Raw genomic sequence first — 18,212 nt, 5'->3', positions numbered from 1 at the left:
AAAATTAAAAAAAAAACAAACAAACAACGGAGCAGAACTACTAGCACAGCTGCTCTGGACTGGATGTGAGCAAGAACAAACTGTGAATCAATCCATGGAAATGGTGGAGACTTCTTGGTCTTTGCCACCAACCTTGCCCTCAGCTAATTCATCTTACAACCCAGGAAGCTGGGTTCAGAAGGGTATGGTCCCAGTTTAGTGACAAAAGACTGAGGTGCACTTGTGGGAACCACAGATGTTGCCCAGTGTGTTATGTTCACTCAGGAAAGAGAGCTTCAGCATCCCCAGCCATGGGTATGTCCCTACACCATGAACGTAAATTTAGAGGGACCCTCCATATCATATCCCTAGCACCTAGAGCAGTGCCTGGAGCAGAGTAGGGCTCAGGCAATATGTGCTGAATGAAAAAACAAATCAGTGAATACAAGCCAGGCACGGTGGCTCACACCTGTAATCCCAGCACTTTGGGAGGCTGAAGTGGGTGGATCACTTGAAGCCAGGAGTTTGTAACCAGTCTGGCCAACATGGCAAAACCCTGTCTTTACTAAAAATACAAAACATAGCCAGGCATGGTGGCATACACCTGTAATCCCACCTACTTGGGAGGTTGAGGCACAGAATCACTTGAACCCAAGAGGCAGATGTTACAGTGAGCTGAGATTGCACCACTGTCCTCCAGCCTGGGCAACAGAGCAAGACTTTGTCTCAGGAAAAAAAAAAAAGAATACAAACATATTCACAATATACACATCCCATGCATAAGTGCTAGAAACAGTTATAGACAAGCATATACAACGCAGATACTTAAGCACACAAACACACACTTTTGCACAATACACACCTGTGCCCACATTAGACAAATCCATACCCAAACTGAAGACACACACAAACACGTGCATATGTATACAAAGATGTTATGGGCAACATATATGATAAAGATATGCACAAACACACACCTACTCACCCTCATATGCATGCACAGTGACCCTCCACAATGACCCTGGGCCCAGCAAGGAGTTTGTCTACCCTAAGAACCCCAGCTTGTTGAAGCTCGTCAGAATGTTCCTTGCAGACCCCGCTGAGCCAGCTGGTGACTGGCCCCTGCCTCCTGAACCTGCAGGCTTAGGGCTGGCCAGGCAGGGAGGCCGCATCTCTGGCAGCCCCTCGTGGGTGGGCAGGCAGGCAGCGGACGCAGAGGTCATTGGGGTGAGAGCTGGGGCTGCCCTGGCCTCCCTGCTCCTGGCTGGAATGTGAGCTCTAGTGGCCACTTCCCAGGCCTCCCTCCTCCCCCACAGCCACCCACCAGCCCCAGGCCCAGCCAACTCGTGACTCCCAATCCTGCCAGGTTCCTGCAGCCTGGGAGCTGGACACAGAAGGCAGTGAGAGGGGTGGTGGTAAAGAAAGATCCAGAACTAAGGGAGGCACACACAAACGCACAGAGAGAGGTACAGTCTTCACACACAGAGACAGACATACACACGCAGAGAGAGGCAGGCAGGCAGACTCACAGGCCCACTTAAAGATACACATTTAGACACTTCCAGACACACCCAGACACACAGCGGACACGTACAATCACACAAGCATACAGAAGTATGGAGAGACCTGACCCCCACACAGAGTGGTATCTGGATGTACAGTAGTTACACGCAGACACTCAGACCACACAGAGGCTCGGACACACAGCGCACGTGGATATTCACAGACTCGCAAATGCCCAAGCACATGTGCAGATGCACACGGACCCCTGGGCAGCGAAACAGTTCCTCCTCGGCCAGGGACCAGGAGGAGATACCTAGGTGAGGCCACACTCCACCCCAGGGGGCTGGCCCTATGGGGAGGGCCTGAGAAGACTGTTTCCCAAGAAGGCAACAGGCCTGATTCTCCAGCCAGGTGCCCTGAGGGGTTTCCCGTGGGCGGCCCACCGTGTCAGTGCCTGGCTAGGAAGATGGTGGGTCGGGTGAGAGACGGTTCTGAAGTCACGTAGGCTTGGGTTTTGTCTCTGCCAGTTCCTCGGACACACAGGTGCGCGCACACACACAACACACACACAATACACAACACACACACACTTTCCAAGAATGCCTATGCCCATTAGACATATGCAGGCAGGGGCCCTCTCGGACCCTCGGTTTCTTCATCCATATAATGGGGCTGGGAATCCCTTGGCCCCTAGGGGCGTGGGCACCGCTGCCTTCCTAGGGATCCGGGACTGCCCTTCCTGCAGAGGCCGCTAGATCATGAGCCTTGACGGCTGGCGCTGGGCTCCACACCTGGATGCCTCCATCCCAGGTGGCGGCCCTCAGAGCCGGAGCGGGGCTGTGGGCCCTGTGGGCGGGCGCGGCGCGGCCCGGGGAGCTGCGGACTGGGCTCGGCGAGGCGTCCGGACCTGGCCAGCGCCCTTCGCACGCACTGCGGGCTCCCGCGCAGCCGGCGGGCCGGGCGCTCCGGGAACTCGGCTCGCGAACCTCGTCTGCGGTGGGCGGGGCCGGCCCGGAGCCCCGCCCTGGCTCAGCCCCTGAAACCCAGGCGCGGACCGGCTGCAGTCCCAGAAGAGAGCTGCTGTCTGCGGAGGAAACCGCATCTTCGGACGGCCCCAGCCACGGGAGGACCTGGGGTGGCACTGGGCGCCCGACGGATCCTCCCCGGGACCCGCCTGCCCCTTGGCGCCCCGCCCCGCCGGGCCGCTCCCCGTCGGGTTCCCCAGCCACAGCCTTACCTGCGGGCTTCCGACTCTCCCCGGCTTTCAGAAGATGCTGGAACCACCGGCCAGGGCCTCGGGGCAGCAGTGAGGGGGGCATCCAGCCCCCTACTCAGCTCTTCTCGTCCTGTGCCAGGGGCTCCCCGGGGGATGAGCGTGGTGGTTTTCCCTCGGAGCCCCCTGGCTCGGGACGTCTGATAAGATGCCGGCCATGAGGCTATTCCCTTGCTTCCTGCAGCTCCTGGCCGGACTGGCGCTGCCTGCTGTGCCCCCCCAGGTAAGAGCTACCCCCACCTAGCCCGGCTCCCCTGATCTCCCCACCCCAGCACTGCAAGGGGACTCTGAAATCACAGACCCACTCCAGAGAGCAGCAACTCCAAGGATGTCCACACACTTCCTAAAGGCCAGGCTGCACTTCTTTCCTTTGGGAAGAGATCTCAGGCTGGCTGTCCCCCAGATCCTGGGGGCTGTCTTGGTGGGGGCAGGGAAGCCACAGGGAGGGAGGGAGGTTTCCTGTCTGGCCCCTGGAGCCTTGGTGGCTTTGCTAAAAGCATCTGTCCACTAATCCGAGGCGGGTCCCTGGCCTTGTGGTCAGGGTCGAGGCCCCATGGCCAGCCAGGCGTCCCCAGGACCTCTGACCTGGCCTGGTGGGGGTGGTGGGGGAACCGGCTGAAGAGGCTGATGGTGGGGAGGCTGGGCCCTCCCCCTAGCAGGGCTCAGGACTGATCTGTGGGCTCCTGGGTGGGCCAGGGACGAGACAAGGGGTCCTGCTGTGTCTTCTCTCCTGGGTGGGTGGCGGGAGGTCCTGAGTGCAGGGCCTGGGGAAGTGAGCAGGGCCCTTTTCCCAGGAGCCGGGTGAGTCTGGCTGGGAGCCAGCTTGGGCAGCGAAATCCTGACAAAGCCAATGAGCTCCCTTCCCACTGCGTTGTCCGGCTGCCCTGGGAGTCCCCAGCCCTAGCCCCAGCCCAAGAGTAGGAGTGGGCTAGGCAGTCCCTGAGAAGCCCGAGCAGCCCAGCCACCCGACTGCCTGCTGCAGGGCTGGCCAGAGGTGTAACGTTACCGGCTGGCTGCACCAGCTCATGGCGCCACCCGCTCCAGCCCCTCAGCTCCCACCAGCTGATCACCTCCCCCTGGGCTCTGGCACCCAGCCAAGGCGGGCAGTGCAGGGCCCAGCAGGGTTGGCCTGGGGGCTGGGTAGGAGGGAGACCCGCAGGATTGGAAGATCTTGAGGACACAACAGACCAAGGGTCTCTAAAAGCTTCTAGCCTCCATCCTTTCCCAAATGAGGAAAACCGAGGCTAGAGAGGGGTGGGACCTTACCTACCCAGGGCTCAGTGGGTTTTTAGTTGTACTCAAGCTGCCCTGAGACAGGGCGGAGCACCTGCAGCAAGTGGGAAGGAACCCAGAGGGGCCTCTAGCTTCTTGCCATCACACTTGGCTCAAGAGTGCAGAGCCCCAAGGTGTTCCCGGCTCATCTCTGCACCTTTCTGTCCACAGCAATGGGCCTTGTCTGCTGGGAATGGCTCGTCAGAGGTGGAAGGTAAGCTGGCCAGATTCGGGGTATGCGTGCTCCCCAAGCCTCTCTCTTCCTTCCTCTAAAGCCAGGTGTGGCATGAAGTGTGGGTGCAGGTTGATAAAAGTTGGGGAGAGCTTACAAGCTAGACATCCTGGCTGATAACATTGGCCCAGACACTGGAGAGGTATAGGCCGGGGTCACCAGCATACAGAGCGTGGGGCTGGGGCCAGGATAGACAGCGTTCATCCAGCGGGCTCAGAGCCCTTCCCCAGCATGATTTCAGGGTATGGATGGGGTCTTGGAGGACAGGGTGGGCAGTGAGTGCCAGAGGCCAGAATGGGATCTGGGAGCTGGATGCAGTGGGCAGTCAAGAGGATCAGGGACACGGGAGGGGCCCTCCCCAGCAGCCCAGCCCTGGTGGAACTGCTGGGATCTGACCATGCTTTTCCATTGATTATAAACAGACAGAACATGAGTCGCGCCCTCCCTGGCCCCTCCACTCCCTGCCCTAGTTGCATCAAGAGGGAATCTTCAAAGTGCAACGAGACGTTTGCCAAAGAGACATACGTGCAGAAGGCAGGAGGCCCATGCCAGGCCCCCTGCCTCGCTCCTCCCTTCCTGCCTCGCTAAGACGTGCAGAGCGGCCACACACCACCTCTGAGGTTCCCCATGTGCCGTGGGAGAGGGGGCGTGTAGGGACATGCACACACACACGCGTGATAGCCATCTGCGTGCTGGGAACACCCTCTGCTGGCCTGCCTGTGTGGCAGCCAGCCTCTCCTGGGCCTGGCCATCCTCTGACACCTAAGGCTCAGGCCCCTAGACCCCTGAGCAGGTCGAGGAGGCAGCTGCCCTTGACTTCACTGGTGCCTCCCTTGCTGTGTCTCTGGAATCGGCACAATATTCTGCTCCTTGGGATTTGGGGAAGGACCCATCCCCTACCTCCACACCATGCCCTTTTCAGTGCTTTTGCTGTAGGTCAGGCCACAGCTACCGTAGATGCCCAGTTTCCTCATTTGTAAAATGGGAGCCTTAGACTATGTGATGTCTGTGGTTTCTTCTTTTTCCAAGATTGGAAAAGGGACCTGTTCTCTGACTCCAGGGAGGAGAAATGGGTGTACATACCACCCAGGATTCAAGGCGAGGAAGCCTGGAAGTGTAGATTCGTTAGGTCCTCTCTCCTGTCACACTCGTCAGTCAGGGAGGCTGCATTCTGACCAGGAGAAGCACAGTGAGCTTTGCAGCCCAGCTCTCAAAATCTGAAAATGTCATCCCGTCCAGAGCAAGAGACAGCATGGCCAGCCGTGGGCGTTGATTGTTACTATTCAGGGTAACTGCTGGACATTTTCTGTCCTTCTGTCCTGACAGCAGGCTGTGAGTAGGAAGGCGCTGTACTCCATGTTTTGCAGATGCAGGACCTGAGGCTCAGAGAGGCCCTGGGGGTCGCCCCAAGCCTCAGACACTCCTCGTGTCTGAGAGTGGCAGAACCAAGTTCTCCCAATAGCTCCGTGGCTGAGCGGGCATGAGCAGGGTGTCCCTTGTGGCAGGCTGTCTGTGTGCCCTGCCAGGGACCATGGAGAGGACACCTGTGGACTTGGGCTGGTGACCAGTGGCTCTGCCCAGCCCTGTGGCCCCTCCCCAGTGCCCTCCACAGAAACTTGCTCTCAGGATGAAGCATGTCCCTTCTTGGGTATCCCCCATCCCAGGCGGTAGGTAGGCAGGTGGGAGGCTCACCCACACGGCTGGCGAGAGAGCTGAGGGCCCACTCGTGGCCCCAGGGAGCCCTGAGGGACCACCCAGCCCTGGCAGTGCCTGAGGGGGCCATAGCTTCCCGTTGCTCTCACCCTCACCCCCATCTGGAGCAGGTCTGGGGCCAGCGGAAGTGCTCCCGGGGACAGGGACAACTGAGCAGAGCTCTTTCCTGAGGGACACATCTGGGAACGGTGGCCGCACTCCCTCAGCCCGGCCCCTTACCCAGACCTTTTGTTTCTCCCACACACCCATATGGGGCCTTGGGATGAACTGCCCTCTTTCCTGGTGGCTGCCAGGTAAACCAGGCTCCAGCCCACCTCCTTCTCTGCCCTCCCCCAACACGGTTCGGTCACGGCCTGGAAAGTGGCAGATTCCAGGGCTTCAGGGCCCCAAGCCTGCATGGTGGGATGTGGAGTGAGGAAAGGAAATCCCTTCTTCTGCCGCCGGGGCCCAGCCAGCTCTGCCAAAGGTGGCCATGGCCCCACAGTCCAGCTGGGTGGGCGTCTGTTCGCAGGATGGGAGGGGGCCGGGGTGCCCCTTCTCTGCTGCTGTCCCCTCCCTGATGACTGGAGCCAGGGCAGGAACCCGACTCTTCTGTGGTGCTTTCGCAGCTCGTTATTCCTCAGCTGTTATTTATGTTTTCCAAGGTGGAGATTAAACGTTCAGAGTCACGTAGCGCTCATGAAGATTTTAAACTAAACACACAGCTCAAGGAGCTGGTGATAGGGAGGTGCTCTCTGACCCTGGATTGCGAAGGCAGGCTTCCCTGCACTTTGGGCGCCTTTGGGGAGAGAGGCCTTGTTTCCCAGTGGGTTCCAGGTCAGTATCCAGTGGCGTGGAGAGGTAGAGTCAGGGGAGGCCTACGGATTCCCCCCACTGTCAGCCCCTAGCCCAGCCCTCGTGTCCTCTGAGCAGAGCAAGGCAGAGTGGAGAACAGACAAGCAGATAAGCACCATTTATTGTCCTCCAAGAGGACACATCACCTCTGGGTATTTTCCACCAGCTTGCAGGCTTTCCCCAGGGCCTCTGCTAGGACTGAAGTTTATTTTTCTTCTGAGATTACCAGGAGGCTCATGTCCTCACAGGCTCAGCAGAATGGACTTTGGCCCCTTCTGCCTCCTAGGCAGAGGCATGGAAGATGTGAGGGGTTGCTGGGAGAGGCTATTGTTCCATGGGGAGGCTGAAGGGCCCCCGGTGAGCCAGCTCCCCATTCTTCCCCACCAGCTGACAATGACCATCAGATGCAGAGAAGGATGACCCAGGCCCGGGCTGTTTCTCTGTCCATGCTCTCGGGGCTGGGCTGGGTTGCAGGCACTGATTTACAGGCAGCTGGTCTGTGAAAGACCATACATAGCAACCATTTATTCCCAACCTTCTTTTTCCCTAGCCGAGGAAACTGATCTACCCAGAAAGGTTAAGTGATCTCCCCAAGATCACACAGCCAGTGTAGGGCCAGGACTGGAAGCCAGGTCTCTGACTCTGGCCACTCTCCCTGTGAGCCACCATTTGGAGCCTGACCCCAGGCCTTCCCCTGAAAGAGCAGCATCTTTTGAGGGATTCGAGATCAGCCCCCAAAAGATCCTATTCACAATCCCCAGGACATCATGGGGGTCAGGGATGTCCCAGATGACCCTCAGTGAATTGTCATCTAATCAACCAGGAATGACTTAGCCTGTGTTTACCGGAGCATCCATCTCTGTCCTCATAGAGCCTCCAGCTGGTTGTAAAGGAGATAAGAGCCACCAATGACGGAGATAAGGCAACCCCTCGGGGCCAAGCGGTGCTCAAAAGAGGCTCATCTGTGCACACTGGAACAGCTGGGGAAGGTTTCAGAGAGGAGCTGGAGAGGCGGGCCTTGGAAAATGGAGGGTGGGCTTTTCTGGATAGAAATGAGAGGAGGAGAAAGAACAGCAGCTGTAGGGGCTGCAGAGTGCACAAGCCCAGAGCTGGGAATGGATGTGGTGCTACAGTGACTCAGTGGGAGCGCCGCTTGGACTAAATGGAGAGGAGGGTCGGGCCACATTGCTGGATGTAGTCTTGGTCACCAGGCAGAGGAGCTGGCAGAGTGGGGCAGGAAATGAGGGAGCCATGGAAGGTGTTTGAGCAAAGGAATAGGGAAGGCCAACCCTCCCTGCGTGACTCCAGAAATCACTGTTTCCTGCAAGTTCTCCAAGGTGGAGGAATTACCGGGTGGGGCTTGAGAAAGATTGAGAGGGCCTGGGCAGCTTCCGGGGCTACACTCCTTGAAGCTGCAGGGAGCCAAAGCGGATATGGTGCCTGAGCTGAGGACAGAACAGAGCTTGGGCCTTGAGAGATTCTGTTCCTTGGGTATTTCCATCCAGCAGATGAGCTGAGGGGCCCACAGGCATTCCGGAGGGATCACATCAGAAGTTCAGAGTCGAGGGAACTCAGATGGGGCTAGGGGCTGAACCTGGAAGGCCAGCAGGGCCTGGGGAGCCAAGTCTGGGGCTTCAAGGGGCAGATCTCTGCTGGCCTGACCCAGCCTCCCTGCCTCCTTGCAGTGGTGCCCTTCCAGGAAGTGTGGGGCCGCAGCTACTGCCGGGCACTGGAGAGGCTGGTGGACATCGTGTCCGAGTACCCCAGTGAGGTGGAGCACATGTTCAGCCCATCCTGCGTCTCCCTGCTGCGCTGCACTGGCTGCTGTGGCGATGAGAACCTGCACTGTGTACCGGTGGAGACGGTCAACGTTACCATGCAGGTAGGTCCACACCCTGCCCAGGGGGCCACTGAATCTGCCCCTGGAAGAGACCTGGAGAGGGAAGGAGAGAGGCCAAGGTCCCAGGACTGGAACCTGATTCCCAGGCCAGTGCTCCTACTACCCCAGACCCTGAACCCCCTGATGGCTCCGAGCCCACTCACCAGCTTTCTCAGCTTCACGCTGAGCCCCATCCCAAGACTCGGGGTGTCTAGTTAAAGCTGGAAAGAAATCTGCCTATAAGGCCGGGCACGGTGGCTCACGCCTGTAATCCCAGCACTTTGGGAGGCCGAGGCGGGTGGATCACGAGGTCAAGAGATTGAGACCATCCTGGTCAACATGGTGACACCCCGTCTCTACTAAAAATACAAAAAAATTAGCTGGGCATGGTGGTGCGTGCCTGTAATCCCAGCTACTCAGGAGGCTGAGGCAGGAGAATTGCCTGAACCCAGGAGGCGGAGGTTGCGGTGAGCTGAGATCGCGCCATTGCACTCCAGCCTGGGTAACAAGAGCAAAACTCTGTCTCAAAAAAAAAGAAATCTGCCTAGATTAAAGTCCCCGTTTACACCAGGAGCATTTGGTGCCTTTTCAAGCAAGCACAATTAACATGTCACGCACGCAGTGGTTTATTGAGCACTTACTGAGTAATACCAAGCACTGTCCTAGGTGTGCCACAAGTGGTATGTCATTCAGTCCTTCAAGGCGGGCATCATTCCCATTTCACAGATGGGGAACTCAAGGTTCAGAGATGTTATTTCACTTGTTCAGTGGGCAAAGGAGTCAAGATCTGAACACAGGTCTCTGACTCCAGAACACGGGCCCCCTTCCTGCGCTATTGCTATGCTAGTTTCCCCTGCATAGGGAGGGACAGGGGCCTCCCTCAGATCCCTATGCAGGTGGGAAAGCTGCTTGCCCCACGCTCAGAGTGGAATGAGGGCCGTAGTCCATAGGTTAGCAGGAAACAGAGTCGGGTTCTCTTTATAAAGAGAGAGAGGAGAGTGCCAGAACTCATGGGCCACTCCCCAATCCAGGCATCAACTCTTTCTTCCTTCAGCTCCTAAAGATCGGCTCTGGGGACCGGCCGTCCTACGTGGAGCTGGCGTTCTCTCAGCACGTGCGCTGCGAGTGCCGGTAGGTCTCCGGGGTGGGGCGGGTAGCAGGGAAAGGCTCGCATGCCCTTGGCAGCCTCAGCAAAGATGGGTCCCAGGGCAGAGGCAAAGGCCACCTATCCCTGCTGCAGGCTGCACTTTTTTCCAGGCTGAGGGAGACCAAGAGAGCAGGACCAGGGGTGGCTGCCATTCATTTTGCACCCCCACCAGCCAATATTGCCAAGGGAGCTGGTCCCAGCAGCTGGGGTACAGCTGTTGAGATACCGCAAGGGAAGAGAGAGTGTGGATCCCTCCCAGACTCACAGGGGCTCGGTGCGTGTCGTTCCCCTGCCCTGGGGATGAGAGGCGGCTGCCACGGGCTTCTGGAAGAAGTGCCTGGAGGCAGAGACATTGCAAGTCTGGACTTAGTTCTGGGCTAAGCTGTGCACCCACAGGAGGGGCAAACTGGGCTGAGAAGCAGGGACAGGCTGGGGTAGAAAACGGGCGGATGAAGGATGGCACTGCGATTTCCTTGATGTCACAGCATTGTCACTACGGCCCCTCCCAGTCCACAGAGCTTCCGACTAGCACCAGTCTTGCTGCCTTGTGCCCAGGGCACTTGGAACATTGGTTAGCAGGAGCAACAGACCTGGCACTGCCAACCAGGTTCATGGAAGAGAGGAATGGGCTGAGCCACTGCTCCTGGCACCACTGGGCCATGGATGAAGGCACCAGACTAGAAGTCCAGAACCCTAACCAGGGTGGGAGGAGGGAAGACCACCACTTACTGTGTACCTGTTCTATGCCTAGGCCCGCAGGAGGCACTTGAATGTTTCTCATTTAGTCACATACATTTATTGAGCACCTACTGCATGCCAGACACTGTCTTAGATGCTCAGGATGGAGTGGTGAGCAAGGTCCCTGCTCTCCTAACAACCCTAGGAGGTAGACGCTATTGTCATCCCCATTTTATAGATGAGAAAATCAAGGCTCAATAGTTTCATGACTGACCACAGCTAGTGAGTGTGGGAGGAGGGATTCTGAGCCCTGACCTAGCTCCTAAGCCTTCGTTTTTCAGGCTACCTCTCATGGCCGAGACCATGCTCTCTAATAGCCCCACAGGCTTGGCCTTGGCTCCTGGGCAGAGCTATGGCTGCCCCTTTTGGACCTGAGCCCAGGATCTAGCCCTTCTTCACCGTGACAGTGTTGGGGGCCCTGCCTCAGCCTGTTTCCGCCCCCGCCCCAAGCCAGAGCTTAGCCATATAACAATAGCTCCGTAATGAACCCTCCTGGGCACAATGCTGGGTGGTGACCCAAAGCTACCTTCTACATCCCCTTTGCTCTGACAGCCACTCTCTGGGGAAAACGCAGATGAAGAGACTGCGGTTCCAAGAGTGTGAACCTCACTTGCCCAATATGAAGAGGTACAACCAGACAGTCCCAAGAGGCCCTGGTACCTTGCCCTGGTTCCCAATGGAGGAAGCAGCCGAGGGCAGCATGCCCTGGTCCCAAAGCTGACTGGTACCAAGCTGCCCCATGCCTCCACCCGCCGTTTCCCAGGGGGAGACTGTGGCCAGGCAACAGGGACACCTTTCTTCTTGCTTCTGGGCTAACAGCCACAGCCCTGGGAGGCAGAGACCGGACATGCCTGGTGACTTCAGGGCTGATGCTCCCTCCCTGCCTCCCACCCCATGGCTCACTCCCCGTGTTGTTCTGGTTGGGGTGGGGGCTGTGCCCTGACAGGCAGCCGGTCCACTGCCTTGCCATCATCTCTTATCCTTGAGGAAATTCCCAGAATGCACCCTGGAAGGAAGGGGGAAAAGCGGACAAAGTGAGAAAGGAAAAGCAGCAGAGAACAGATAGAAACGACCCCAGATTTGATGTCAAGAGGCTGAGGAGTGCAGAAGCAAGTGGCAGGGGTCCCCAGGAGGTTGATTTGTCCCTCTCGTGCCTGGAGTGGGAGCCAAGCCCGGAGGCACCGGCCACCTCTCCCTTGCCAGCTCCATGCTACCCCCTAGTGGTGTCAGTGTCAGCTGCAGGACCAGGACTCGGGATGTTGGAGCGGACAGGTCTGGGAGGCAGGGAGCCCCACTTACTGCTTTCCTAACGTTCCTCTGCCCCTCTCTCTGTCTGTTTCCCTAGGCCTCTGCGGGAGAAGATGAAGCCAGAAAGGTAAGTGGCTTAGCTGGGGCTCGGGGCTATCTCGGGCCTGCCAGCCTCTGTCCTAGCATGGGGGCCCCCAGCTACCTTGTCCTGACGCTTTTGGCTTATTGCAGGAGGAGACCCAAGGGCAGGGGGAAGAGGAGGAGAGAGAAGCAGAGACCCACAGACTGCCACCTGTGAGTGCGCGGGGTCCCAGGGATGGCAAGGAGGCTGGGCCCAAGGGGAGCCCCGCCCTGCCGCCAGGCTTAGGTCGGGGAGGGGGAGAGGCAGGACTGAGGCCAGTCTTGGGAGCAGAACAGGAGTCGCGTCTCCTCAAGACTCTAGGGCCCCAGAAGCATCAGGACCTTGGTTTTTGTCCCAGCTTAGCCCTAGGTTTCCATTGACCTTGAACGAACCATTTCACCTTTCTCAGCCTAGCTTTTCTCTGTGTCAAATGAAGGGCAGGAGGTCCAGCAAACATTCAGTCACTCTACAAACATTTACCAAGCACTTACTGTGTGCCAAGTATCTCTATGAGCAAACAGAGTTCCTGCACTTTAGTGTTTACCTTCTAGTGACGAAAAGTCTGTCATCAGCTGCGACATTATCTGGGGTCACTTCCTAGCAGCCCTGGGGAACATGTGCCCCTCGCCACTGGCTCCCAGGCCAATATTTTTGCCTTCGGGTCCCCTTGCTTCTTCTAACCCACTTGGTACCTGGTGGGCAGCAGACTGGAGCCCCAGGCCTAAGTGTGGCTGGGAGAGAAGGATTAGAGGAGCGAAAACCCAGATCTGTGAGTGTAAATAGAAAAAAGAAAATATTTCACGTGCACAGTAAAGCAGTCACACAGTGGCCCTCCTTCAGGGGCTATGTCTCTTCCTCGTACACGACCCCAGGAAGTCATTTTGTGCCGTGGAGTGGAGTTGACCCAAGTCTTGACCCCATGAGCCCCACTCCATGGAGACAGGGATCCTGGGGAATGTGGCCCCCTAGGGTTTATGCCCACATCTCTTCTTTGGGCCCATGTAGCGATTTGGGGCAGGAGCTGGCAGTGAAGTCCATTCAGGGCCGCATTACCAGCCAGCAGCTGAGGCAGAAAGTGTCCTACAGCTCCATTTCCCAAAGCAGTGGTCTTCAGACATTTCACTTGGGAATCTCCTGAAAGAATTTCAACAGTGGCCAGGCGCGGTGGCTCACGCCTGTAATCCCAGCACTTTGGGAGGCCCAGGTAGGTGAATCACTTGAGGTCAGGAGTTCAAGACCAGCCTGACCAACGTGGTGCAACCCCATCTCTACTAAAACTACAAAATTAGCCAGGCATGGTGGCGCCTGCCTCTAATCCCAGCTACATGGAAGGCTGAGGCAGATAAATCTCTTGAACCCTGGAGGCGGAGGTTGTATTGAGCCGAGATCGCGCCATTGCACTCCAGCCCGAGCAACAGAGGGAGACTCCATCTCAAAAAAAAAAAAGAATTCCAAAAGCCCATGTGCTCCCTTGCACGTTTTTAAGTTGACGTTGAACATTTTCATCAGAATTATAAGTCAACCCAGGCTCAGTAGCTCATGCGTGTAATCCCAGCATTTTGGGAGGCCAAGGTGAGCAGATCTCTTGAGGCCGGGAGTTCAAGACCAGCCTGGGCAACATGGTGAAACCTCGTCTCTACAAATAAATACAAAAACTAGCTGGACATGGTACTGTGTGCCTATAGTCCCAACTACTCAGGAGGCTGAGGTGGGAGGATCACCTGAGCCTGGGAGGTCAAGGCTGCAGTGAGCCAAGATCGAACCACTGCACTTCAGCCTGGGTGACAGAGCAAGACCCTGTCTTAAAAAAAAAAAAAAATGTCATTACAAAGGATATAATTTCTGGCATATTAGAAATACTGATATTTTAATATAAAGCTATTATGTAATACACTCTTGAGATGTATCCTATGAAATATGCCATCCTATTACCATCATCTACTTTTAAAAAAATGAACAAGCAAAAAAAATACACCTTCTTTCATAATTATATATTTACATTGTTACTTTCTCCCTGGAGCTTACATTTCCATTTCACTCCCTGCCCCCCAGAATTTCAGCCTAGTGTAACAGTACTTTTAATTTTCAGAAGTCTTTTATTGATTACCTTGTCATATTTATCTGCCACAAAAAATGATATATGAGTTTGAATCATTTTAAATTTCCTGTGAGTACAAACCTAAATTAAATTTTTCTCCTCGAATAAATTATCGAGATAATTCTTAGTAGCACCATTTGGTTAAAACAGCACAAATATGTCCTATTTTAATAAATGTTCAACATAAAAGTACTATCAATTTTACTGGGAATGCATCTCAACGAGATAGATGTGACTCGCTTGTTTCAATTAGTGAATGAATCCATTAATGAATGTTACTTCCTGCCAGACTGAGACCAGAGTCTGCATTCATTTCATTCCTGTTTATCATTTTTTATTGATGAGAAGGTTGAGAAACCATGTTCACATAAATAAGTAAATGAGACTAGATGTCACTCAGTGACTTGAACTCCTTCCAAGTTATTTGCCAGAAATCTCAAGGTGCTTTGCTAAGAAAAAATTACTTCTCATGATATCCTGGCTGACAATTCTTTTAAGTTGTTCTTCAATTTTGTTGAAAGCCTTGGTTACCCAGTCATTAGCCATATTTTCTTTCTCAAGAGCTATACCAATATCTCAAATTGAACTTTTTCTCATGTCCCCAGAATACTTTTACCTGGCAGCAAAGCACTTTATGAGGATTTAGAATGAGCAAGATGTGTTCCTTTCAAAAGGGAGAAAAGTGGCCGGGCACAGTGGCTCACGCCTGTAATCCCAACACTTTGGGAGGCCGAGGTGGGTGGATCAACTGAGGTCAGGAGTTCAAGACCAGTCTGACCAACAAGGTGAAACACCATCTCTACTAAAAATATAAAAATTAGCCTGGTGTGGTGGCGTACGCTGGTAATCCTAGCTACTCGGGAGGCTGAGACAGGAAAAATGGTTGAACCCAGGAGGCAGAGGTTGCAGTGAGCGGACATTGTGCCACTGTGCTCCAGCCTGGGTGATGGAGCAAGACTCTGTCTAAAAAAAAAAAAAGGAGAAAAGCATTGTGGCCAGAGAAGCAGATCTCAGCCACTGTCTCACAAAAATGATTTTAAGGCAATGTAGACCTGGAGGCTGAAAATGGATTTCTTTAAAACTGTCAATACTGAGTCTTCACGTGCATCTAGCGGAACCTGCTCCCCTGTTTGAAGACTGCTGTCTTAGGGTAATCGGAGGCATGATTGCCTGAAGTGTGATGAGGTTCAAATGTGGCTCTGTCACCGACTGGCCATGTGACCATAGGCAAGCTTCTTCCCCTCTCTGGGCCTCAGTTTCCTTATCTTCAAAAGAATAATCAGGGTGCCTTCCTCATGGAAGGTTGTTGAGGGTAAAGAAGATGGTGCTTGGCACAGGGCTGGGCACCTGGGTAAGTGCTTGGTGAAGGGTAGCTCCCAGCTTCTCAACTTGAGGCAAGCAGGGACCCAGGAGCGCTGCACCCTCCCCGTGCTCCCTGTCCCAGCTCCTCCTCGGGGCCTGCCCCCTCCTCCGTGGGAGGAGACCGTGCCCTCCGCAGCGTGCTGATGCCCGCCCATCTGTGTTTGGTCTCTGGCAGGTGCGGTGATGCTGTTCCCCGGAGGTAACGGGCCCATTGGAGGAGAGAGACCCCGCACCTGGCTCGTGTATTTATTATCGTCACACTCTCAGTGACCTCCTGCTGGTACCTGCCCTCTATTTATTAGCCAACTGTTTCCCTGCTGAATACCTCGCTCCCTCCAAGACGAGGGGCAGGGAGGGACGGGACCCTCAGGAATTCAGTGCCTTCAACAACGTGAGAGAAAGAGAGAAGCCAGCCACAGACCCTTGGGAGCTTCCACTTGGGAAGAAGCAAGACATGTTGCCTTGTGATGGGCAAGCTAGGCCCCAGAGGCCCTGGGGGTCTCCAGGGGCCTGGAGAAGGAGAGAATGGGGCCCTGCTTCCTGTTCTTGGGCCTCGGGCTCTGCACAGACAAGCAGCCTTTGCTTTCGGAGCTCCTGTCCAAAGAAGGAATGAGGAGCCTGCTGGGGCCACCACTGCCTGGCTGGTGGGAAGGCGGGCATTGGTCAGAGGGGATCCAGCCACTTCCCCCTCTTCTTGGCAGTAGCTCTTCACCCTGAAGATCGGAACGTTTAGCTCTGGAGAACCGTGGTTGCCTGGGGGCTTTTGCCACTCCTTGTCCCCCGTGATCTCCCCTCACACTTTGACACCTACTTGTGCTGGGACATTGTTTTTTCCGGACAAGGTACCACCATCCTGCCCCCTCTAAGAGACATGTGCAAGGCCGGGCACAGTGGCTCACACCTGTAATCCCAGCACTTTGGGAGGCTGAGATGGGCGGATCAAGAGGTCAGGAGTTCGAAACCAGCCTGACCAATGTGGAGAAACCCTGTCTCTACTAAAAATACAAAAAATTAGCCAGGCGTGGTGGTGCGTGCCTGTAATCCCAGCTACTTGGGAGGCTGAGGCAGGAGAATCGCTTGAACCCAGGAGGCAGAGCTCAAGGTGAGCCAAGATCACACCTTCGCACTCCAGCCTGGGCAACAAGAGCGAAACTCCGTCTCAAAAAAATAAAAAAGAGAGACATGTGCAGAGTGGGCCCCAGGTCGGACAAAGAGCTGCCTGGATGAGGAGCAGCCCAGCCAATGGGGATGAGTTCACCAAGAGAGGAGGCTGTGTGTCCCAGCTGAAGGCGGTGGCAGGGGAGCAGGTTCCCCGAGGGCCCTGGTACTCCCACAAGCTGCCCCTGCAGGGCCATCTGACTGCCAAGCCAGATTCTCTTGAATAAAGTATTCTAGTGTGGAAATGGCTGATCTGCGGGGGTGTCTGCCCAGGCGGTGAGCGTCAGCCAGAAACGGAAGCAGGGCAGACCCAGGGATGGGGGCATAACAGGAAGAGCATAGCACCTTCTCCGAGGCTCAGTTTCCTTATCTCAAAAGCCTCGCTCTGGCGACAAAAGGGCATGTCACAGCTCATGACAACATGTTAGCTTTCTCTTTCCTTCCTCCTTTTGACAGCTGAGGACACTGAGGCCCAAGAAGGTGAAATGGCTGATGGAGAGTCAAGAGCACAGAAGCGAGGGTCAGAGGCCTGGCTTTGTAACTCACCAAGTGACACTGGGCTTCCCTCTGCCTCCGCGTTTCATCTCTGACCTGAGAACCTGGCTAGATGGCTCTTCTGGCTTTGCACCTTTCTAGTGGGGCCCAGGCTTAAGTCTCAGTGGCCCTGGGTGGTCATTGAGACTGTTCCTATAGAGGCCACTTCGAGGCTGCCCTGGGGGTCATCCAGCCTGCTCCTACAGTACCCTGGGGTCGCCCCTCCCCTAACGAGGAGCTCCCAAGACGTAGTTTTGGTTCCAAAGTTGAGGAGGTGCCACTTTTTAACAGCACCAAGAGTGAAACTCCTCCAGTCCTCCTGGGAGACATCCTGGCTGTGTCTCAGGGTGCTGAATGGCAGCATCTCCAGCCTGCTCGGGCCGCTGCATGGACACAGGGACCAGCAGATGCTGCCCTGGTTTCTTTGCCTTTTACCCCCAATTCCTTCTGTCTTCCTCCCCAGTACTTTGGCATGAAAAAAAATCTTCCTTTTTTTTTTTTTTTTAAGATATTTTCTTGAAACAGAGTCTTGCTCTGTCGCCCAGGCTGGAGTGCAGTGGCACAATCTCAGCTCACTGCAACCTCCACCTCCCAGATTCAAGCAATTCTCCTGCCTCAGCTTCCTGAGTAGCTGGGATTACAGGCACCCGCCACCACACCTGGCTAATTTTTGTATTTTTAGTAGGGTCGGGATTTCACCATGATGGCCAGGCTGGTCTTGAACTCCTGACATTGTGATCTGCCCGCCTCAGCCTCCCAAAGTGCTGGGATGACAGGTGTGAGCCACTATGTCAGGCCTATTTTTTTTAATCCAAACCATTTACCAAACTCCCATCTGCTTCTGACCTGCAAGGGGTGTGTGTGTGTGTGTGTGTGTCTGTGTATGTATCTTTGATGTTGTATGTATTGAGGAAAGAGAAGTTCCTCCATTTTCTCCTCAGCCTCACTTTCTCATTTGAAGCTGCTCAGGAGAAACTCACAGGGAGCCAGGGGGACAGGGGCCTGCCTGGGGCTTGAAGGGGAACCGGGATGTCCAGCAGACTGGGGTGGCCTTGCTGAGGCAGCTGTCCTTAGTGCCCTGTTCACTGAGGCTTGGGGCGCCTGCAGGACACGCTGGTCAG

The 18,212-nt window shown here is 55.5% G+C and overlaps 1 protein-coding gene across 2 annotated transcripts; it reads left to right on the top strand.

Annotated features, from left to right (window-relative positions):
* The first annotated feature begins 2,795 nt into the window (after positions 1–2,795).
* Positions 2,796–16,802, top strand: PGF (placental growth factor). Of its 2 annotated transcripts, XM_012438209.3 has the most exons (7): positions 2,796–2,978; positions 4,199–4,241; positions 8,492–8,688; positions 9,740–9,816; positions 11,916–11,945; positions 12,050–12,112; positions 15,575–16,802. In XM_012438209.3, the coding sequence occupies exons 1-7, from the start codon at positions 2,904–2,906 to the stop codon at positions 15,600–15,602; spliced, it is 513 nt and encodes a 170-aa protein (XP_012293632.1). In that variant the 5' UTR covers positions 2,796–2,903; the 3' UTR covers positions 15,603–16,802. The 2 variants fall into 2 exon arrangements, with proteins under 2 accessions (XP_012293632.1, XP_012293633.1); XM_012438210.3 differs by lacking the exon at positions 12,050–12,112.
* Positions 16,803–18,212: the final 1,410 nt, after the last annotated feature.

This window comes from Aotus nancymaae, unplaced genomic scaffold, assembly GCF_030222135.1.
Source record: "Aotus nancymaae isolate 86718 unplaced genomic scaffold, 86718_ANA_hifiasm-v0.15.2.pri h1tg000011l, whole genome shotgun sequence".
In the NCBI taxonomy this organism is placed as follows: Eukaryota; Metazoa; Chordata; class Mammalia; order Primates; family Aotidae; genus Aotus; species Aotus nancymaae.
This window is presented reverse-complemented; position numbering and strand designations above follow the sequence as displayed.